Below are 23,096 nucleotides of genomic sequence, written 5' to 3' on the forward strand. Positions count from 1 at the left end.
ATTATATAAAATTGAATTTTGTTGTGTCCTTTAACCAGATGAACTGGTTTGAACAGTATATAACCTTTAATACAAGCCTTTGTAATAATTCCAAGAGGACTTTTAAAAAGAACTTCTTTAAGCTTTTAAACAATAATTATTTAAATAATCATCTACCTCGGAGTATTGATCATCAGCTCGGAAGAGCCACGAATTGTACGACAATCACCAGGTCTGTGCGGCATATTAATTTTCGCATATAACCAGAAAAACTAATGCACCCGGTCCCCCTAACCTCTGTTTTCCCCGAACAAACGCGTTAAAATTCTTGCTTAAATGCTTTGTTGCAACACAGGACCTACTATATATGTTAATATTGACGGCAAAACCATATGCTATGAAGGGCTGAGAACTTTGCAATTTCCGAGATCTACGCGAATTAGCCAACTTTGAGTCTTGTGGGGAAGATCTTCATGTGAAAAATCCGTACGCATATGCTTTCAAAGGGTTCTTGGCATCATACGATAAAGAGAATCATCTTCCTTATCTTCGGCGTTCGGTCCTTTTATTTTTCCGCGGTCTACAGTAACGAGATATAAAACGCCAGACTGGTAGAAGTTCAGCCAACCTTCCCGCGAGTGTGTATATACCCTTTGGTCGTCGTTCATAAAGATAATGATGGAGGACTGTAAGACTGCAAGATTCCACTCTAAATCTAAATTTTTTGTGATGAAGGGCTAAAAATTTGAGCAAGACAGGAGGATATCTAATATGACCGATTTGAGAGCTATCACCGCTACTGGCAATATTCGTCTCAATTGCTTTCTTCGTGGAGAGACTGTTAATAATATTTCGATATAACAATTGATAACAGTTTGGCCTTTGATAACCTAAAAGACTCGATCAGAAATGTCCGGCAAGTCTTACGTCAAACAAACTTCGATCTATACGAAGTTAATTTTTTCCAACCCAATCATGCTAGTCTCTTCTGTAAATAGTTTTCCGGATAGCCAAGGGACCACAAAGTGAAATTTCTAAACATTTTCCCACTTGCGTATCGTAACTCTCATAGAAAGGAACCCTTATCCTCAAGAAAATGGTCAATTCATGTCCTCATATACCCCAGAAATGATTAATGTAAAGCGATATATTCGCATTTTTTTTATGTACTGTTAGGCCGTGTCTTCCGGCAACGATTTATTTTACATGTATCACGGGCTACGTCCCGACCCTTGTATTAATAAAGTTTGATTACCTTTGCCAAGTAACATTGAACATTTTTTGCCGTACATGTAGCATTATTAACCATGACAGTTTGTGATAGTGGAACAGCAAACCCATCCGAGCTTGAGATATTGAGACAGCGCAACGCTGAGCTTGGGGCTAAGATTTCCAGGCTTGAGGAAAAGAATTTCGAGCTTGAAGAAGAACGGAGACTATCATCCAATTATCTTATGAAACAGATGATCGAGCTTAGGAACGAGAGGGCTCTCCTCCATACCGAGAATTTCGATCTCAAATTCGAGATAACGAAGCTCAGAGGATCGTGAGTCCAGACTCGCGAAGATGAGACAGATTAATGAGAATTATGAGCTTAAAGCCGAGATAGCAAAATTAAGGCATTATATCGATGAGCTTAAAAAAGAATTAGAATCTAAGAAAAACCGCAAATTCCAGACTAGATGCATCCAGATAGCTAAAATTCTTAACGAGGAACCTATTATCGAATATCGCCCCTCTTTCATGCAAGGATTAGAGCTTGATGCCTTCTTTCAAAAATATCGAATCGCATTGGAGGTGCAAGGGGCTCATAGCACCAGATGGTATAAAGATATCAAAAAACTCGAGGACATCGTTAATCATGATCGGAAAAAAAGATGCATTTGTCTAGATAATGGAATTTTCCTTATTGAGGTATGGTATGATCAAACCGGAAATCGTTATTCCAGAAAGGATACAAAAAATTAAGGAATTCATTAATCAAGCATCCAAAAGTTTCGATATCCTATAAACAACAACTTATAATACATGTAAATTTCTATTAAATTGCAGATAAATATCGCAAAATTGGGTTTCTCAATCTTTGTATTTAGTATCTTCACCACTGAATCCGTGGTGCCACATGTATCGAATAATAATGACCGAAATTTCACTGCGCCTATATGGCATCCAGGGCTTTATTAGTTCGAAGTGTAACGAAGGACTATATACTTCTACGTTCGATAACGTCATGTCCGGACCCAGAAACTGAACCTATGTTCCTTAGATAATAGATTTGTAATTTAACCACTACTTTTGGGAGCTCTACATGGACAAAGGAAATCCCGAAAACCCATGTCATATTGTACTCCCGTACAGTCAGTTTGAAACTAGAAATAATGAACCCAATTCCTCCATGCGCCAGGTGTCAGTTGGTGATGAAATCGATGAAACACATGGGCGTTGCAGAGGTCCACTCATGATAGTTGACATGATCCCGAAATCTGACCGTAACCACATTGCAACCTCACTTGGCCTTGAGCTCCAAGATGGAGATCAAAATGATGATATCGGTTATATGAAAAAAAAGTTCTTGTCTGTTATATTGAAGAAGTTGGTGATTATGGATTTGACCATATCATTGTCATCGGGGAACGCTACTGGACTCCTTTTTATGGACTGCTTCGGCCGCGTGTTTGATTTGGATTCTATGGGTAATGTATTATGGTTACTTGGCGATTACTCCAAAAGAGTGGAAAGAGTGACAAAAGGACTCAAGACTGGCCGGGGGTACCATGGATTCCGGTGGAATTGTTATTGAAACTAAGGATTGTATGTACAAAATTTGCTCTTTACTCTTTTTTTTTTATCTTAAATTTTTATTTTAGCAATTTCTTCCAGATTCACCATATGATTACCATACCTTCCCTGTTGAAAAAATAAACAAGAAAACGAGGTCGAAAAAGAAAAGCTCAAAAAAGAAACATCATCACTGATTTTAATTTCTTTGTTTTGATCAGCGTGTACTTTTGATTTAAATTTCAATTAATGTTTGTTATCAGATTATTAAAGATTTATTGACATTTTTATTAATTACATTTAGCTGAAGATAATTGATTACTAATTAATATAAGGGTTATTTGCTTTGGAAATAATATTTAGTTGCATCGTATTGAAAATAAATAAATATGATCTTTGCATTATTAAAACATTAATTGATTTTTTACAATGTCTACTACACCTACACACTTGTTCTACATAAAAATAAAGTTTTGCTCACTCGAACAATTCGTGGGCAATGGGCATTAAGTATAACTGATGACCGTTTTTATTCTATCCAGAATATCGATGTTGGGATAAGTGTAATCAGATCAAAGTGAGTGCTGAATAATCGTGTTAATATAGATAAAGAAAGCTGGTGTAGTCCGTAGCATTAGAATAGAACACGATTTCATTTTTTTAAAACAAATCTGCGTATAATTTACTTTCGTGCATGACAAATTGTAATGCGCACGCACGAATAAATCCAAACTAGGCGTCCCTTCTACATAAGCAATGCAAAAATGAATTAAAAGATAAATAATATTATATTTCTTATATTTCTAATATTATAATTTATTTATATTGATTAAATAATAAATAATAGTTTATTTATTTTAAATTTTATTATACTGGTTGCAAATATAATAATTATAGTAAGGTAATTCAATATAAAATATTAATAAAACAAAAATGTAAGATATAATTCTAAATTACCATTTATCAACTAATTCATATTTACCCACTTATAAAATACTTGTTAATCCATATTTTACCCACTTATAAAATACTTGTCACATGATTAACAAACTTCAATAGTGCATCTTTTTAATTAATTACTCATTCTTTAAACCCAATAAAATAATTAATGTAATTTAACTAAATTGTTCTCATGTCAAAAAGACTAAACTGCTCCCCAGCCAGCCATTAACAATGCATATGAATAGTATTGTTAACTAACTAATATATAGTGTCATCGACGGCCACGGCATTTTAAATAATTTTGACATTTACCGTATACAATTTATATATTAGTTAGTTAACAATACTATTCATATGCATTGTCAATGGCTGGTTGGGAAGCAGTTTAGTCTTTTTGACATGAAAAATGGTAAAAGTTGAAATGCCCTAACCGTCGATGACACTATATATTAGTTAGTCAACAATATTATTCATATGCATTGTCAATGGTTCCCAGCTTAGTCTTTTTGAAAACGATTAGTTACGGTTACGGCATTTTAAATAATTTCGACATTTACCGTAACGCCGACGCCGACGCCGTAATTCAAGAAATTTCGACAGCACCTATAATCTAATACGATTAACTATGCTTCTACTTACAAAATAAGTTACTGGTTGCAGGTATATTCTCAAGATTCAGAATTTGATTGTCACCTCCATATTACGACGTTATCATGCGATGATGAGTAATGTATAATATTCCTGATTGGCCGAACGGCACTTCTTATTATCTTACGTCGTCACCATTGGGTATGTATGTATATGTACTATATATATTCATTCATATTTCCCCAAACTTTGGAAGCCAAAAGGTCGGACTTCAACCCTGTGGACTGGATTGGATGCTAAATCAATTGTATGTTAATAAAGGGTTGAAAGTTGAAACGCAATATGCACATTATACGTGCGCTCGCATGCATGAAAATGTGTTTTTTTTCCTTGAAGGATCTAAAGCAGGAATTATACTATCAATGGTCAAAATGTTTTTCTTCTTTAATACGTCCTCATATGATAGTGTTTCATAAATCTTTTTTGATATATATATTAAGCAAGAAGATTTTTGAAGATCCCGAACAAACACTTCATTGTCAATAAATTGATCCAAACTCTTCATGAAATAGGTTGATATCAGAAAATTATGCTTAAAAAAAAAAAAAATTTTTCTTTATTTTCTTAAAAAAAAGAAAAATGAGGTTTTACGTAAATCATAAAGGATTCTTTACGCCATCGTCTATCAATGACGCATTTCAAAAATCATGCTAATCCAAATACATTTTATTATTATTTTATTATGAAGTAAATTTAACGTTACACTAAAGGTAAAAAATGAAAAGGTAAAAAAAAAAATATTATGTATATTAGATTTTTCTTTTAGAATAATAATAATAAAAAAAAAATAAGTATCCAAAAATAAAATTCTGTTACAACGTATTTTTTCCTGACAAAGATTTTCTTTAAATCATTTCCATTTATCCTTTCTATTGCTTTCTTTTTTTTTCTTCTTTTGCCCCCCCTTATTTTATTATACTTTTTAGGAGAAAAAAATAAAAATTCCGATTCTTGAAAAAAACCTGTTTATTTTTAAAATTAAATTTGCCAAAATGTTTATCCATTTTACTATAGATAGATTCATTCCATAATTCAAATATTTATCACACACATAAACATTCGATAAGATCTTGAGTCTTATTTAGCCAAGTGATCATATTGCGCTATCATTCTTTCGTTTAGTGAAACATGAAACAAAATTATCTTACCTTCTCCTTTCTTCTTCCTTAATACTTGTAAACTCAATTCAGCAAAAAAAAAAATAATTACTTTTAAATATTATATTAGCTTTTTTATCCAAAATAATTGAATCGCAGAAAATCATAATAAAATCCGATTAACAATTAATTAATTTGAAAGATAATTTTAGCCCAACGATTACGGGAAAAAAAATTTTTCTTTGAACGGTTAATAACATTCTAATCCAAAAATAAATTACTGAAAAAAAAACAAAAAAATCATAAGAACGCGTCCATAAATGAAAAATGAAATAAGGGGGGAAAAAAGCAATAAGTTAACCGTGTTACATTAAATCATAAATCTGTCATTTCATCGTTTAAAGCATAACCTTTCACAAAAAGTCTAAATTAGATATCAAAAAGATTTTTCTAGATATTATATGTTTATATGAAGGCATAGTTAACTTTAAAAGGTAAACAATATTATAAATCAAAAAAAAAAAAAAACAAATTGTGGTTATGTATATTCTCCTTTACCAGATACTTTTTTTTTATAGAATTTTTAAAATAGAAGAGGAAAGTTATTATGATTTTTTTTTTATTAAAATATATATAATATCCAAATATATACAATTATACATACATACATATATACACATACATATATGAATTTTAAAAGATATTTTTTTTTTTTAAGGATTCTTTTCTTCTGTGATAATAAAGAAACATTTTTTTTAATTAAAACTTCGAAATACTTTTGTTTCCCAAATTTAATAGATTATTCCAGATACATATGGCTAATGTCCCCTTAATGGCCGAACGTGGATGATGATCTTTTGATTACAACATAAAATGCGTTTTACCAAGAATTACGAATAAAACAATTATACGACTGTGACAACATACACTTTATTTATAATACTATATATAATTAACAGGAACTACTTGAAATTGTATGAGTAATTTGTTAAGGCGCATTTTACATTTAAGTAAATAATTAACCATATATTGTAAAATTTATTTGTTATTATAAAATAAGTAAATAAATACTCATCGGCACCCGCCTTTTTTCTTCATTTCTTATTTTAAATCGTATTTTTTTTTGTTTTTTTTTATCCTAGTATTTCACTAGTGAAATAAAAAAAAAATAATCAAACTTTTCACATTCATTCTCACCCTCTTCCTTTGTATAATAATCCCAATAATCCCCTATCGGAAAAGTAAGAAAAAAAAAAAAGTTTTTTGAGCGTTAAAACGAATGGATTTGAGTTGATCTCATATATTTAATCATATCTATCGTTTTAAATATTTTTTTTTTAAAAAAAAAAATCTTTCCTTCGTTTCAAAGTCAAAACTTGTTTTTCGTTAAAATAAATGGAAAATAATAATAAGGGAAGAAATTACAGACGTTCAAATAACTGGAGCTCGCAGGGTAAATAAAAAAAATATATTTTTTTTTATATGATTTATTTGATTTTTATTTTAATTTATTTTAATAGAAAAACAAACTTATTTACATTTTCTTAAAAAATCTAGACGGGATAGACCAGAATTATTCCGGAAGAATCAGATCACGTGCAAGATCAAATCATTCGAAAAGAATCTTTACTTCTCCAAAAATCTTCAAACCTACTCAATATCCTTCTCCACCTCTTTCAAATATTGTCGCTTCAAATGCTCCAAATGATAAAAGTATAAATAATGTGTCAAGTGGATTCATTATTACTGGAATAACAATAGGATCTTTAATATTCTTAACAATAATAGTTTATTTGTTAATTCGATTTATAAGAAAAAGAAGAGAATCTTCAAAGTCACGAGAAGTTCAGGAAGACGAAGAATTACCGCATCCACGATTAACCTTAAATTTTGTTAAGCATAATCATGCTATACCAGAATTATGTACTACACCAGATACTCAACCGATATTAGATTATTACTCTTCAAAAGCTGGTTTGACTGACAATTCATCGCCTCCTATTATTAATTCAAATAAAGTAAATAAATTAAGTCACTTTATTAAAGAAGATAATAACGATCATAAATCTACACCAGTTGAACTTACCGAAAATATTAGAAAATCTTCTGAAGAGAATGTTAATACTGATTACGTACCACAGTATTACAATGGTATGGAAATACCTCCTTTAGGTGCCAGAATTATTCCATTGGAACGTCAAGTACAAATCGCAAAGGAATTGACTTCTGTTAATAATAATAATAATAATAAACGAAAGAGCAATAGGAGTATCAGCAGTCTACTTAGCATTAATAGTAGAAGAAAAAGTAGTACGAGTAATTATCATTATAATTATAATAATTCTAGTACCCCTAATTCGCTTTCTCAAATAAGTGAAACTCCTCAGAATGAAGGTGCTGCGAAAATAGTTTCTTAACATACTTAATATCATATAATTACATATTTGAATTAATATTATCCATTTATCAATTAATATTTAATACTTTTTAAATGTACAGCAAAAAAAAAAAAATTTTAGAATAGAATTTTGTATTACTAATGTAAAAGTATGGGCATATATATTATAGTAATAATTTAATAATTTAATATTTAATATTTTTAATGTATTTTAAATATGGGTTGGAATATTTGGTGTGGGACAGTGTGGGTATAATTTTTGGTTATAAAAAAATATTTGTACAGTTAAGTAGTTTTCGAAATAATTGGTTATAAATTTTATATTGATTTATTGAACATAATAGGAAATTAATCACTTTTACAAAGAAAGTAATTTTATCACATATTTTTCTATTTTTATTACATGTGAAAAAACCGTGGTTAAAAGTATACGTGCACTACAAACGTATCTTTTAATTCAATAAAATTTGTTTCCAATTTTTCGACATGCATATTAATAATATTAATATATTAGTGTGTTCCCTTTATAACGAAAATCCGTAAATCTGTGTTTTTTTTCAAAACCTGTAGCAGCAACTGCAGGTTCGGAAAAATTCTTCCTAACCCTGACATTGTGATACAATTAGTAATATACTACATATTTATATAGTCATGTAGTGTATATACTTATACATATAATTTATATATACCCCCCCGGTCCGGTCATCCCGATTTTTAATGAAAAAATATATGGGTTTTATAAAAAAGTTTTTATGGGACCATAAGCTAGGGCCATAAGCTAAGGACCATAAAGACAGGTTATTCAAATGACTTTTTTTACGAATAAAAAAATCACGCAATAATCTTATATGAACAATAATTGAAAATCTATATCTTATCAAAAAAAATGAAAGAATCCTGCAAGCAATTTGGAAAAAATAATGTGGTTGGAATTTTTTTTAAAAAAACCCATTCTAAGAAATGTTCTCCGTCTGTGATCTTTCTAAATCGGAATTAATAGATTCAAAAAAAAATACGTAACTGTGAAACCAATTTGTCAACCAATTAAAACAAGGGTTCTTATAAAAAAATGAAAATTATGCTTTGTCTATCAAAAAAAAAAAAAATTGCGTTACTATGGAATGATTAAAATTTACCAATTAAAAATAAATAAAATGAAATTCACAACAAAAATTGATTAATTCGAAGATTGATTACTAATTTTGTTTTGCCAAGAGAGTTTAGTTGACTTACGGTAAAGTTAGAGGCGCGGGTAATAATAATATCTTAATTGGGTAATTCATTTTCTGAATAGAAGTTTGGGATATGGATGACATTATTAATTGTTCATCATGTGATTTACCGACAGGAATGGTAATCTATTGCCTATTGGTATTTTGGTAATGGTAAATTTATCTATATTTTTACATCCCATAATTAAAAGTTTATAATGCGGATATTTACTATATTTAAATAAAATGATACGTTTCGAATTTGAAATCTTTTTATGAAATTCTTTATTAAGATCATAATCGTTCAAGTAAATGCGGATTAATTTTCTTGCAGAATAATTTAGTACTAAAAGTGAATGGTTCCATTCTTTACGGAACTTCCTTTTTCAAATGAATCATCTTGCTCTCCGAGTAAGAGTTTAATTTGCATTAAATTGTAATTCAGAAATGAAGTAAGAGAATTCATTGTTTGTATGATACTTCACATCACATATTGCAACGTGATTAAAGAATGTTCTTTTTTAAAAAATCTGGTAAATCTGGTTCATAATTTAATATTAAATGGGATAGATAAATTTTCATACAAAGAAGAGTTAAACTTAGAAACCGATGTAGGAAAATTATTGGATAATTGATTGATGATCGTTCGTGACGCGCATTGCTATAACTAGCGTGAATAGGTAAGTTCAGTTCTTTTTGGTTATGAAACACTTGTATATGAAATTTTATAAACATTTTAATTTCATCTACAATCAGATGGAAGAATGATTCTTTATGATGAAAATTATGAATTATCGAAGAATTCTTGATTAAACGAATTAAAAAAATGATTGCGAATTGAAGGAAGTCATTAAAATTGGAACAAAATGGAATTTAAGGTAGAACTTATTTATATTTCTTCAAACCTTTTATTAAAGCTTGATTTAACCTCATTATTCTCAATTTTTGAGTAGGTCCTTCCCAAAAGTATAGCTAATTTAGCTTTCTAAATCGTTTTCTCTTGAGTAAATAGAGTAAATGCTTTAGAGTAAAATCGCATCTTTATTAAATATCAGAACTTATTTATGATCACTACATTATTTATGTATTGTATATTCCTCAAAGGCATACAATCCAAAGCATCAATCTCCCAAAGTATTTATGCGGAGTAAAAAAATAAGTTAACCTCATTACAAAAGAAGATATATGAAAATTATGATGTGATTGATAGGATTTTTCGATATTGATGGAATAAACAATGTAGACATATATTTAGCGGAAAAAGTAGATTACGTAATATCAAGATTAGAAATTTTAGGATAAATTAGGATCTAAAATCTATTTATTCAAGACATTTTCTATCAGCTCGAGATTTCAAATTAGCATTTATTATGATCACGTTTATTATGATCTCAATTACATCTTTATTCCTTTAAAAGTATTTTATTTTACATAAATGATTATTGTACAATAAACCGGATAGAATGGATCACGGTTAATTAGAAATCTTACTTATTATAATACTGTATTTATTTTTATATTTCTTTTACGAAAAAGATACTCTAAAAAACCGTGTAAATATGTTCAATGGCTTCTTATTATATCTTATTATATTTATTATTTCGCTTTTAGATTAATCATTTTTTTGCGATATTTAAAAATTTAAAAATTTTTTTTTTTTTATATGTAATTAAAGAATATTTTATTATCGTGAGGGATCATGAGGGAATTACAAGTGCAAGTGCAAATGCAGCCATCTTTTGAAATATATATATATATATATATATTTCTCTTATCTATATATTAGTTATAAAATGGAATTGGAAATTAAAAAAAAAAAAGTAAATTAAATGACAAATAAATATGTTGAATTTATTCTATAATTGATCTCTTTCTTTCTTCCCTGATCTCTTTCTTCCCCTTCATATATATTTCTTCATATCGTGTAATTGATCTTAATAATTGATCCTTTTCTTCTTCTTACATAATTCCTCCTAAATTTTTCTTCCCCTTTATTTATTCGAAAACTGTAATTAATATAAAACATCATAACCATAACATATAAAAATCATGATGAATTAGATCATGATTTCTTCCATAAAATTTACACCTTCAGGTAACATCTTTTTATCTAATATACAATAATAATAAATACATTATGATGTGTGAGGTACAACACCACCAATGGTTTGAATAAATTGATTGCCTTTTTCTTTAACAATTCTATTTCCGATTCCTCCAATACCAAAAGCGGGAGCAATTCTTACAATTCTAGTTAAAGTAGTCTTAATATATAATTTAGATATAAATCCTGCACGAGAAGCAAAAGAAACATGTGGTCTATTATAATAATCTAAACCAAATAAATGTAAAGGACAAGAAACAAGTTGCACAACAGCAGGACACAATATTTGAGCTGCATTAATTGCTTTTTCATCATTTAAGATCAAACCACGTTTTTGAAATTCAGCTGCAACAGTATCTGGCATATTAAAACTGGCACCAATTGTTAAAGCATCTCTAGCAACAAACATACCATAACTTGCTAAAGGTAAACCTTTTGGTGCTACCATACCAAACATTCGAGTAAATGCTCTATCTTTGAATATACATGTTGTCATATTTGCTATAGTAGTACCCAAAAATTTTGGTGTTTGACTATCTTTTTCTAACCTTTCACATATTGTATCAATCGTGTTTGCTGTAGCATATGTACTAAAATACACTCCAAAAACAAGTAAAAACGATGGAGCACGAATTAATCTGTGAGGTCTCGTTAAAAGATTAATAAATCCATTCTTTAATGCTGTTCCCAACTTATTTCTTCCACTCGTATTTTCGATAATTGATCTATTTATTACAATAAATATAAGAATAAAGAAAAAGATTGTGAAAGGTAAAAAATTATTAAAAGAATAAAAACCTTTTATAAATGATAAGAAAATAAGAAAAAAAAATAGAATAGAATAGAATAAAAATATCGAAAAAAAGAAAAAAAAACTAGATAAAAACTTTATTTTCAAATAACATACCTATCGACTATAGTTATGAAAGGTGAAACCATGAAAGAGGCAGAAGCTGCCGCAATCAAATCGACACCTAATTTTTTAAAAAATAATTCTTTATTTTTTGTATCAACCATGATAATATTGAAATAATAATTTTATATTTGATTTATAAATCAAAAGGAATTATTTTCGAGAATCAAAAGGCGAATTTTTGGCCTTTATAAAAAAAAAAAAAAAAAAAAGAAAAAAGATACGCGAACCCCAAATGCACATATTTGTACAAACTTGATAGGATTTTCGCACAACATGAAAAAGGCATGAATTCGGAATACGAATAAAACATATATAGCCTTATCACGTAAATTTTAAGGATGTTTTTTGCGTATCTGTTGTACAAAGTCGGCAGACCTTTGGTTGTACAATACCTTTAATGTAAAAGATGAGAATGACATAAATTATGTATTACTGTAAAAAATAACAAGTATCTTTTAAACAAATAAATTGAATTGGAATATTTTTTTTTAAAAAAAAAATAAAATAAAAAAAGCAGAGATTTTCCTGAAAACAGCCGCAGTATTACCGTTTATTTTTTCTTTTTACAAATTTCATTATCATCTTATTGGTTATTTGAGAAGCATCGGAAAATGTCGTATGGGAGGGGTTTTTTTAATGCAAAAAAAAATAATATTTAATAATATTCTTTGTGCTCAAATGAATCTTCCGTCGTTTCGCTATCAATTGTAAATATTAAATTTATCATGTAAACTTATTTCTGATTATCTAATCTTATCAAATTAATCAAAAAAATCAAAGAAATTTAACGGAATTGTATAAAATCTATTAATAAAAACGGATTGATTTTAATTTTATCATTCAAGAGATAACATTATGCAATATGGAGTAAGTACGATAATGCAGTCAAACATCCTATAATTGAAATATTTCGGAAAGACAAATTATAGGTTAATCTTGAAATTTGAAAGAATACCGTACAAACGTAAACTTCATTTCCTCATATGAAAAGAAATAAAATAGAAAGAAATTGGACAGAAAGGAAGTTATTCTCTTTTCTTGGGGTATAGTTTCAATAATAAGAGATATGTTAAGGATTTTTTTTTTTTACAAAGTTTTTTAAATATACGCGTTGATTTTTACACGAAAAATGAAAGAGAGCAAAAAGTCAAATAATGAATAACCGAATTAATCGCAAATTTTCAAAATAATTATTCAATAATAAGATTTACCTTAATAGGAAAATCAATAGATTAAAAGAACAGAAGAAAGGCTTTCATGAATTGCACTGCAGTGCTTTTACTTATCACATGATATTTCACCGCAATAACTTTGCAATAGCTAAGCCAAGTTGCTAAGTTACTAAGCCTCTCTGATAATCATGTGGGCAAACCAAATTTTATTTGGATGGAATATCAAAGATTTTCATGTTATCAAGATTCTAGAGCGTTGATTCCCCATAAAATTTATTTATTCAGTTCATTTTTGTAACACGTTACAGATTTACACACAGGACAGGTAAATCATTTTCTTAGGTAAGTATATGAAAGTTTAAGTGACAGGTTAAAAATATTTATTTTTCGGATTACAAATTGTAATTCAAATTAATAAAAATAAAGTTACTTCTTACCATAGATGTTATCATATATCATATATATCTCTAATCATGTTATCATGTACTACCAAAAGTGAAAGTATGACTGATATGACCCTATTGTTCAAGGTAAATGTAATGGGAGGAATCTACAGTAGATTGTACAGAATTTAGTGGTTTTTAAATGACACAAAAATTAGTTTAAATGTAATTCTGATTGACATATTTGGTGTTTTGACATGAGCCAATAAAAAAAAAAACCAGAAACAAACCGGGGAACTTCCGCAGAATAATAACTTACTGAAATTTGACATTATATCAAAAATAATAATAATTGTTCAATATTTATTATTATAGTGTGATTCATCATAATTCATCATAATTCACAACTTCAATCATTATTACTATAATATAATAATATTTATTTATTTTGTAAATATTACTAAAAATGATTTTTTTTAAAAATTTCTCATAATAAGCACGTTGGTAACACGAACCCTGAAAAAATAGTAGTAAATCGTGACCGATCAACCGGATTTTAACCAATAAAATTTGGTATGAATGTAATTAAGTCACAAGCCAACGTCAGGAGGACACTCTGACGCAGCAAACAATTTATAAAACCACTTTTTTTGTGATAACAATGTCATCCCACATAAAATGGCTGCCGTGTAAATTAAGAATTTGCTAAATATATAAAATAATTATTGTTGAGACGTTTCCAATCATTAAATTATAAGGAGGGAATTACAGTTTTGGCTGTTATACATGTGAACTTGTAAAAAGACAAAAAAAAAAATGCGAGTACTCCAGAATAGCATGCACTAACGTAGCATTTAAGATAAGTTTCAAAGTCTATAAAAAGTTAATGAAGTTTATCAGCCATTAATCACTATTAATCACTAATAAAATACATCATTAAATGGTATTAAACAACAATGATCATCTGAATGATGTTTAACTTATTCGGATCACAATCAGGGCGAGGTCAGACTTGTATGCTGTACTCTTATTTTTTTGTGGAGTGATTCATTAAAAACCAAGCCTTTGTTGGGAATAAAATTTTCATAGAATTTCTTTATTTCTTTTTATCCTTTTTTATTTTTTTTAATTCTTTTTTTTTTCTTTTTTTTATTTTAATTTTTTTTTCTGTGTGAAAGGGAAAAAAAACAAAAAAAAAAAGGAAAGGAATCATTTAAAAAACTTTCGTTATTCATTTTTGCACTTATTTTGTGTATTGTGTAATATGTTTTATATAAATTGAGCATTATTATTGGCGTTAAAATATGTTTTTTTTTGCCAATCTTATTTTACCATAATAGTGGATAACCATTATGAATATTTTATACTATTAAATATATAAACTTGTTATGTTTTATTGTTATTATTTTTTTTTTTTTTATATATTTTATAAATATTTTGGTTACACTCGTTTCAAAGAAATCTCATATCTTTTTTTTTTTTTTTGGAGACATTGACGATCTTCATAATACATCTTTAAAAAGTGTTTTTTTATATAAAAACTTCCGAAAAGATTTTTTTTTTTAAAAAAAATTTTTATTTTTTTTGTTTCACCTAAAAAAGATTCTCATTTTCTCTTATCGGAACTTGTATCAAATAACTATAAAAAAATACACATACATTTATATATATATATATTAGATAAAATATCGAGAAAAAAAAAAAAAAAATTAAAAATTTTTGATAAATAGTTGGTTTTTTTTAATAAATAAATAAACAAATATTAAAAAACAAAATAAAATATATATATATAAAAAATAATTCATAAATAATTAGATAAAACTTATAATAAATCAAAAATCAAAAAAACTCCTTTTTATAATAGATAAAAAAAATATTCCTTTATCTTTATCTTTCTTTAAAAAAAAAAAAACAAAAAATTTTCCATTTCAAAAAGTAAACCTATTCTTTAATCATTTCAATCAGATTTATTTTTAAAAGAAATTAATAATATATATATATATTTATATATATATATATATATTATAATATATAAAAAGATGAATTTCCCTGATCATGTATTATTTAATATAAATGTTGCCGTGGTGGCAATGATATTAAGGAAAAGATATGGTTATGAATTTGAACGAGATGATGATTCAAAATGTGAGTAAAATTAATTATTAATAATTCAATTTAAATTTATCTTCTATATCTAATCGTTCGTCTGTTTTAATAGCAATCAAGTCGAATGAAATGTGGGAAATGACTGAAACCCTTCATAATATTTTAATCGATTGTTTAGGAACTGATGATGCTATATTAGATTTCATAAATTGGTTTTTCGATGGTATACGAAAAACGTTTGAATCAGAAAATAATTTTTCTTCCCGAAATAATTCTTCCTTCTCTTTACAACATCATCATCAAATATTAGTATTTCCTGATACTTGCTTTCAATGTAAAAAACCTTATACTTCCCCTTTGCCAAATGATAAATGGTGTAATGCGTGTGAATCTCATGTATTTGAATCAAAATTTCATATTTGGACGAGTGGAAATGTGGAACTTGATGGATTTATTCGACAATCTCAATTGGAAGCAACTGAATCTACAGATTTCCTAAGATGGGTGGATTTTTCCGCTTTTACTGACATGAATCAAATTGGTAAAGGTGGTTTTAGTGAGGTTTATGTCGGAAAATGTACAAATGATCGTTTGGATGGGACCTTAAAACAATGGGTGACAAATATGGAATGTCAAATTATATTGAATTATGTACAATGTCGTAATGAAGATCTTAAAGAAGATTTTGAAGACATACCTTTAGAAAAATGGGAAAATATTTTGTCAGACTTTGTCGATAAAATGAAACTTATTTACCGAGATAGAAAAGCATTAAAGTGTAAACCACGTGATCTTTCTGATGAAAATCAGGAACATAAAGTAAGTATTAAGTCGTCTTAACTAGTAAAATTATAATTATTTTGACTATGGATACTATTACTCTTATTTATAATATTAATAGCTTATAATGTTTTATTAGGTTAAGAGAACTAATAGTTTTACAAGACTTAAGAGTCTTTTAAAAAGAAGACCAAGTAAAAAGAAGAATAAAAATGTAAGAATTATTATTTATTATTTATATTATTTATTAATGGTTATCATGAGATTCATGATTTATTCATTTTTTTTTTTTTTTAGAAATTATTACTTAATCCCAAACTAAACGAGCCTAAGAAAAAAATCACTCAAATACCTTCAACTGTTTCTCCGTTACGGAGTAAGTTTGTTCCAAAAACAGTTGTATTAAAACGATTATTAGATTCACAAAATTTAAGTTCAAGTTTTATCAACGAGGTAATTATCACTTTTTTTTTTAACACTCGATGGAGAATTTAATTTATACTTGAGTTCGCTCTTTAATTATTTTTTTTTTTTTTACCCTTTCTTAAATTTAGATAAAAACACATTATCTTTCGTTAAAGAAATCCTCAAAAGTACCAAGAATGTATGGTTTTACGCAAGATCCGGTAACAAAAGATTATTACATAGTGTTACAGTATGCAAATGACTTAGACTTAAATAGATACCTGGCTCATAATTGTGCTAGCATAGATTGGTGGCAACGTATAAGTATATTAGATGGAATTGTAAAAGGAATTTATGAATTACATAAAGAAGACTTAATACATCATAATTTACACACTGGTAATATATTAGTTAGACGTACTAGAAGAAAAGAGGTCGAGAGAATAAGTTTAAGAAATCCTTCATCATCTGTGAGAATATGGATTTCTGATAGTGGTTTACAAGGTCCTGCTGGCTCATCGAATGAAAATAATGATTTAAATTCATCATCCTCTCCTATCGATGAGAATAGTAATATCATATCTAATTCACGAAAAGAAATTTATGGAGTATTGCCTTATATCGCTCCTGAAGTTTTACAAGGTAAAGAATACACAAAAAGTTCAGATATATATAGTTTAGGTATTATTATGTGGGAATTATCAAATGGTGCTACTTTAAAAAGACAACAACGTCATAAGAGACCTTTTCATGATCAACCTTATGATAAAAATTTGGCAATGGAAATTGTAATAAACGAAAAAAGACCCAATATAGCTACATCTCCTGATATACCAGAATGTTGGTTAGATTTGATGAAAAAATGTTGGGCATCAAAACCGGAAGATCGACCTAATATTGAAAACATCATGACAATTACTAATGCATGGAATGCAGAAAGGAGAAAGTCTTTGAATTTGGAATCGAAAAGTTCTTTGCCGTTTTCATTAATTCATACTGATCACAAAATTGATGAAAATATTGTTGGACAATTTATGGAAGCTGAGAAGAGAAGAATCGAAAGATTAAACAAAGGAAAGCAAGTGGAGAGAGATGATAAACCAATTGTTGATGAAGAAATTTCAGTTGGTGCAACTGAATCCGTTAATCAAGATGATGATGATAATCATCAGGAAGTTTCGATGAAAAGTCAATTAATTGACTTTATAATTGAAATACCAAATGAGAATTTGAATGAAATTTATGGAGATTCAAATTCTCATCACGAAGGAATTAAAAAAGAGAAAGTTGATAGTGGATATCAAAGAGAAGATCAAGATGATGAAAGTTTGGAGTTGCAAGAAAATATTAATCAAATAGAAGATGAAATTGAACCTGAAAAGACCATAGAAGAAGAAAAGAATTTAAATAAAAATATTGAAGGTAAAAATTTTTTTTATTGATTAATTAAAATGAAAGTAGATACTAATTTCTTTTTATTTGTATTATCAGATAAACAAATTGAACCAATTATAGTACAAGACGACAGGAAAAAACATGTTAAAATCGATGACAATCAATTAGGTAACTATTATAACTATTATAATAACTTTTTATATTAAAATTATTAATCTATTGATAATTTAATAATTTTTTTTTATTTATTTAGTAGTTAAACAAGATAATCAAGATAGTCCAATTAAAAATGGCATAGAAGCAAATTCCGAAACTGGATCAAAAGGTAAATAAATCAGTCATAATGTTTTTTGTATATAACAATGAAATTTTACTTACCCGTTTTTTTATTATTTTTATTAGAAATTAATATAATTAAAGAGAAAGAACCATAAAAAAAATTTACAATTATGACATCAATTTTTATGAATCAATTTCTTATTCCAATCATTTATTCATTTTCATTTAATTCATTATATCTATTTTCGTGTAAATGTGTGTATATTCGATATAATGTTTTTCTTGGAGTTATTTATATCATCAATAAATACTGCGTATTTATGTATTTATGTTAATTACGACATTACGGGTTTTTTATTTTAGTTTATAGAATTTTGTGTATTTTTATAATTAATTTTTTATAGAGGGAAGTTGTATTATTATATAAGGATTGAAACATACATATATAAAAAAAAAATTAAAAAATCATATATATATATATTCATTTAAAATAGTATACTCATTTTTTTTTCAAAAAATAAGATATATAAAAATAGAAATTACTAATTTTCGCTTAGTGTTACAAAAATTTAATAAAAATAAAAAAACTATATAAAATTTGAACTATAATAGTTTCTGGGCTGGGTTTAATCAATATCTTTACTAAAAATAAATTAAACAATACAACCATGCTAAATGAAATTCTTAAAATACTTCAATGTCTTGCTTACCTTTCAATGACTGTTAAGAACAGTTATTCATTAGCTAATCGCGTCCAAGAAAGATTCGTTACTTCAATTACTAAAACGGAGATTCAAGAAATAATTGAAGAAGTGGAAAGGCAAATTACAATATTAGATAAAGAAATAAAAGAAAAAGAAAGTAATTTATTAAGTAGCAATCCAGAAACAGAGGAAGAATTGTTTTTGCCTACTAGATTAAGAGAGGATTATTGTTCACCTGAAAGATTAGACGAATGGTTAAGAGGTTGGGAGTTTATTGATAATCATGACTTTTCTGATGAAGAGAAAATTCTGGTTGTTGATAAAGAATTGGCCGTTAAAGAAAAATTACGAGATGGGTGGAGTAGACTTCGTTGTGAGCTATATGTTATGTTAAATGACTAATTTTCTTTGCTCTTAAAATGTCTAATACAACTAAACTCGACCTTAAACCTCTTATCTCCAATCGTAATTTCTTAATTGAAATTATACAAATTGTCGTACTGATTATGAAAAAGCGGGAGCAGTTTAGGCTTTTGAGGTTTGTTACGATTTAGCCAAAATACTATCCGTAAAGTCTTACTATTACGAGCCCAAGAAGTTCATATTACTCCCCGTTTAGCTGGACTAGAAGGATTTATTCCCAATGCTGAAATTTGATTTGCTAAAAAAAGAAATAAAACTAGCCATACTTATAATGGCGAAGTAGCCACCGAGATTTAAAAAGTTTGAGTATTTTATTATCTAATAGTTATCAAGTTAAAATATCAGATTTTGGTTTATCAAAGAGTAAAATTATTAGTGCTTCTAATTCGACACATGATACTACTGGAGTTTGTTTAGTCGGTATCCGGAAATGAGATTGAACTTGTTTAATTCTAAGGTAATGAGTAGCGGGGAAAGTGGAGAATGTTGACCGGGGCGAAATTCTTTTATTGGAATGCGAATGAATTAACTACTTTAATTAATAAGTGTTTGGAGAATAGTAGTAAAGATGGATTAGAGGCAAAGATTAAGAGTATTAGTGATGAGAATTTTTTTAGCCAAATAAAAGTTTTTTTCTTTCTATTCATGCCTTTTTAAAGCATTAAATTCCTTGACCGCCGGAATCAAGTCATCATTGCTCGCTCCAACTGGTTGAACTATTGAATCTGCTTTTTTCGCTATCTCCAAAGTTCCTTGGCTCGTGCGGGCAGGAGCGTCAACTATTATTAAATCATATTTACTAGTTAGCGGTCAAACTTCTTTAACTGAATTAAAACACTTGGCAATCAATTTTGCCTTTAATTTTACTCATTCATAACTGGTTAATTGTTGCAATCTGCTAATAATACTTTAAGTTTTTGCTTTTGAACTTCTATTGCCACTGCTCGGGACAGAGTGCTTTTTCCCACTCCTCCTTTTTGGCTAATAAATGCTATTATGGTCATACTCTACCGATAAATCTCTCAGTACAAATTAATTAACTCCTTTTAAGCAAGATGATGCTGTGCCCAAATTTTTTAAGTTTAGCTAGTATATTAGTATATTAGATCACTAAAATATGCCTCCGACTATGTTCTTTACCTTCCTTAAAGTCACGTGAAATGTTAAAGATTTTCATTTTTCGAGATTGCCGATCGATTATAAATATTCGTTGCGCCAATTCACGTGATATTCAAAAAAATTATAAATCAAAAAGCGAGATCAGATCTATGTACTAATTGATTTCTTTTCCTAAACGATGGCTGTAACAGATAATATACCCGAACATTGTCCAGTATGTATTTTTGAAACTTGTTATACTCTTGTGAAATATCAGAAATACTTATCTTTATGATCATTTATTTGACAGGGACCAACCACTGAACAGGCAGGAAAAGCTTCGGCCTGTCAAGGTTGTCCAAACCAAAATGTATGTGCTACAGCTCCAAAGGGACCAGATCCGGGTATGTTTATGTTAATTCACTCTTTTTTTTTGATTGATATTTTAAATTTTAACAAATAAATCTTTTGATAATTCATTAGACTTGTTACTTATTAAGGAAAGAATGAGCTCGGTTAAACATAAAATTCTCATATTATCAGGTAAAGGTGGAGTAGGTAAAAGTACATTCACCTCCCAACTTGGGTTTGCTTTTAGCAGTGATGAAAATATTCAGGTAAGGTATAAATACTTTTATATTTTTTAATAATTATCATGCTAAATTCCTCTTATTTCATTACAGGTTGGAGTTATGGATATTGATGTGTGTGGTCCCTCAATTCCGAAGATTATGGGATTAGAAGGAGAGCAAATTCATCAAAGTTTATCTGGATGGTCACCAGTATATGTACAAGAAAATTTAGGTGTAATGTCAATTGGATTTATGTTATCAAATCCCGATGATGCAGTAATTTGGCGTGGACCGAAAAAAAACGGCAAGTTCGAGTTTTTAACAATTGTGAGCCCTTAAATATGAAAGTATTTTTTTTTAATTTGTTTTGTTATTTTATATTACAGGGATAATTAAACAATTTTTAAAAGATGTTGATTGGGGGGATATAGATTATATGTTGGTAGACACACCACCTGGTACATCAGATGAACATTTATCAATTACTCAATATCTTAAAGAGAGTGTAATTGATGGAGCTATTATAATTACAACACCGCAGGAGGTTGCTTTACAAGATGTTAGAAAAGAAATAGACTTTTGTAGAAAAGTAAAAATTCCTATTATTGGAGTTGTTGAAAATATGAGCGGTTTTATTTGTCCTAATTGCAAGGTAATAATAATAAATGGAGATCAATATTATTATTTTAAATTTTAAATTTTAATTGTTCTATTATATTTAGGGAGAATCAGTAATATTTGCTCCAACAACTGGTGGTGGAAAGAAAATGGCAGAGGATGAAAAAGTTCCCTTTTTGGGATCTATTCCTTTAGATCCCAGAATAGGTATGATATTTAATATTTATATTTATAAAAAATTTGTATCATTTTTTTTTAACCCATATTATGTTATCTATAGGTAAGGCTTGTGATACTGGTGTATCATTTTTAGATGAATATTCAGATTCTCCAGCCTGTAAAGCATTTCAAGATATTATTGCAAGTAAGAAATCTTTTTAAGTTTAATAAATAAAGAATATATTTAATATTTGAATACATTCTAATTGAGATTTTGCTTTTTATAGAAATTAAAACACAAATCAATTAATTAAATTATAAATAAGAAAATATTTGTAATATAACATGAATCAATATTTTTATATTATTTGCTGTATTTTAAACTATTTTCATTAATTATAAAAAAAATTTAAATAAATATATTTTTTGTTTTTTTTTATTTATAGTTAACTTTAATAAATTCAATTTTTTAATTACAACTTATATATTAAATAATATCAATGACAAAAGTTTTTTTAAAAGAATGATTAGCTAATAAAAATACAAATTTTAGTTTTACTCAGATTTATAATGATTTTTAATTTCTAATTATATAATTATATAATAATTACCATATAATAGGGTTACAGTATTCCAGATATGATACAGATTTCAGAGGTTTTGACTTTATACGTACCCCACCATTGTGTGAGTTTTTATTATTAGTAGATATGTATAAAACTTATATAATAATTGAGTATTTATCATGCATAATACCTAGGCATTTATTAAATTATTTTAAATAATAAAATCAGTAGAAAATGTAAGTTCTTTTTTGTAGGGTATTGTACATAGGAGGAGTACCGTGACCCACAAAATATGGTAATATAATTCCTATTAAAATATTATATAATTACTTTTTTTAACATTATTCTTAAAAAAAGCAGGTC

The 23,096-nt window shown here is 27.8% G+C and overlaps 7 protein-coding genes across 7 annotated transcripts; 6 read left to right on the forward strand and 1 right to left on the reverse strand.

Annotated features, from left to right (window-relative positions):
* Window positions 1-1,286: 1,286 nt before the first annotated feature.
* On the forward strand, window positions 1,287-1,529 carry OCT59_018118 (uncharacterized protein; the record flags this gene model as incomplete). The annotated part of the gene is made up of 1 exon (XM_066148549.1): window positions 1,287-1,529. One exon carries the CDS (start codon window positions 1,287-1,289, stop codon window positions 1,527-1,529), a length of 243 nt encoding a protein of 80 aa, XP_066004468.1.
* Window positions 1,530-2,287: 758 nt separating this feature from the next.
* On the forward strand, window positions 2,288-3,044 carry OCT59_018119 (uncharacterized protein; the record flags this gene model as incomplete). The annotated part of the gene is made up of 3 exons (XM_066148550.1): window positions 2,288-2,575; window positions 2,710-2,790; window positions 2,860-3,044. 3 exons carry the CDS (start codon window positions 2,288-2,290, stop codon window positions 2,899-2,901), a joined length of 411 nt encoding a protein of 136 aa, XP_066004469.1. The 3' UTR covers window positions 2,902-3,044.
* Window positions 3,045-6,422: 3,378 nt separating this feature from the next.
* OCT59_018120 (uncharacterized protein) lies at window positions 6,423-8,333 on the forward strand. Its single transcript, XM_025318006.2, has 2 exons — window positions 6,423-6,897; window positions 7,002-8,333. The coding sequence occupies exons 1-2, from the start codon at window positions 6,840-6,842 to the stop codon at window positions 7,859-7,861; spliced, it is 918 nt and encodes a 305-aa protein (XP_025177157.1). The 5' UTR covers window positions 6,423-6,839; the 3' UTR covers window positions 7,862-8,333.
* Window positions 8,334-10,703: 2,370 nt separating this feature from the next.
* OCT59_018121 (uncharacterized protein) lies at window positions 10,704-12,174 on the reverse strand (the record flags this gene model as incomplete). The annotated part of the gene is made up of 2 exons (XM_025318005.2): window positions 10,704-11,882; window positions 12,065-12,174. The coding sequence occupies 2 exons, from the start codon at window positions 12,172-12,174 to the stop codon at window positions 11,189-11,191; spliced, it is 804 nt and encodes a 267-aa protein (XP_025177156.2). The 3' UTR covers window positions 10,704-11,188.
* Window positions 12,175-15,667: 3,493 nt separating this feature from the next.
* On the forward strand, window positions 15,668-18,748 carry OCT59_018122 (uncharacterized protein; the record flags this gene model as incomplete). Its single annotated transcript, XM_066148552.1, has 8 exons — window positions 15,668-15,773; window positions 15,847-16,553; window positions 16,654-16,728; window positions 16,812-16,967; window positions 17,069-18,341; window positions 18,411-18,482; window positions 18,568-18,639; window positions 18,717-18,748. 8 exons carry the CDS (start codon window positions 15,668-15,670, stop codon window positions 18,746-18,748), a joined length of 2,493 nt encoding a protein of 830 aa, XP_066004470.1.
* Window positions 18,749-19,216: 468 nt separating this feature from the next.
* On the forward strand, window positions 19,217-20,381 carry OCT59_018123 (uncharacterized protein). Its single transcript, XM_066148553.1, has one exon. It carries the CDS (start codon window positions 19,262-19,264, stop codon window positions 19,697-19,699), a length of 438 nt encoding a protein of 145 aa, XP_066004471.1. The 5' UTR covers window positions 19,217-19,261; the 3' UTR covers window positions 19,700-20,381.
* A 636-nt stretch (window positions 20,382-21,017) lies between these two features.
* OCT59_018124 (cytosolic Fe-S cluster assembly factor nbp35) lies at window positions 21,018-22,605 on the forward strand (the record flags this gene model as incomplete). The annotated part of the gene is made up of 8 exons (XM_025318001.2): window positions 21,018-21,053; window positions 21,129-21,222; window positions 21,302-21,435; window positions 21,502-21,694; window positions 21,777-22,042; window positions 22,113-22,215; window positions 22,289-22,372; window positions 22,455-22,605. 8 exons carry the CDS (start codon window positions 21,018-21,020, stop codon window positions 22,475-22,477), a joined length of 933 nt encoding a protein of 310 aa, XP_025177152.1. The 3' UTR covers window positions 22,478-22,605.
* Between the last annotated feature and the right edge of the window lie 491 nt (window positions 22,606-23,096).

This window comes from Rhizophagus irregularis, chromosome 27 (assembly GCF_026210795.1).
Source record: "Rhizophagus irregularis chromosome 27, complete sequence".
In the NCBI taxonomy this organism is placed as follows: Eukaryota; Fungi; Glomeromycota; class Glomeromycetes; order Glomerales; family Glomeraceae; genus Rhizophagus; species Rhizophagus irregularis.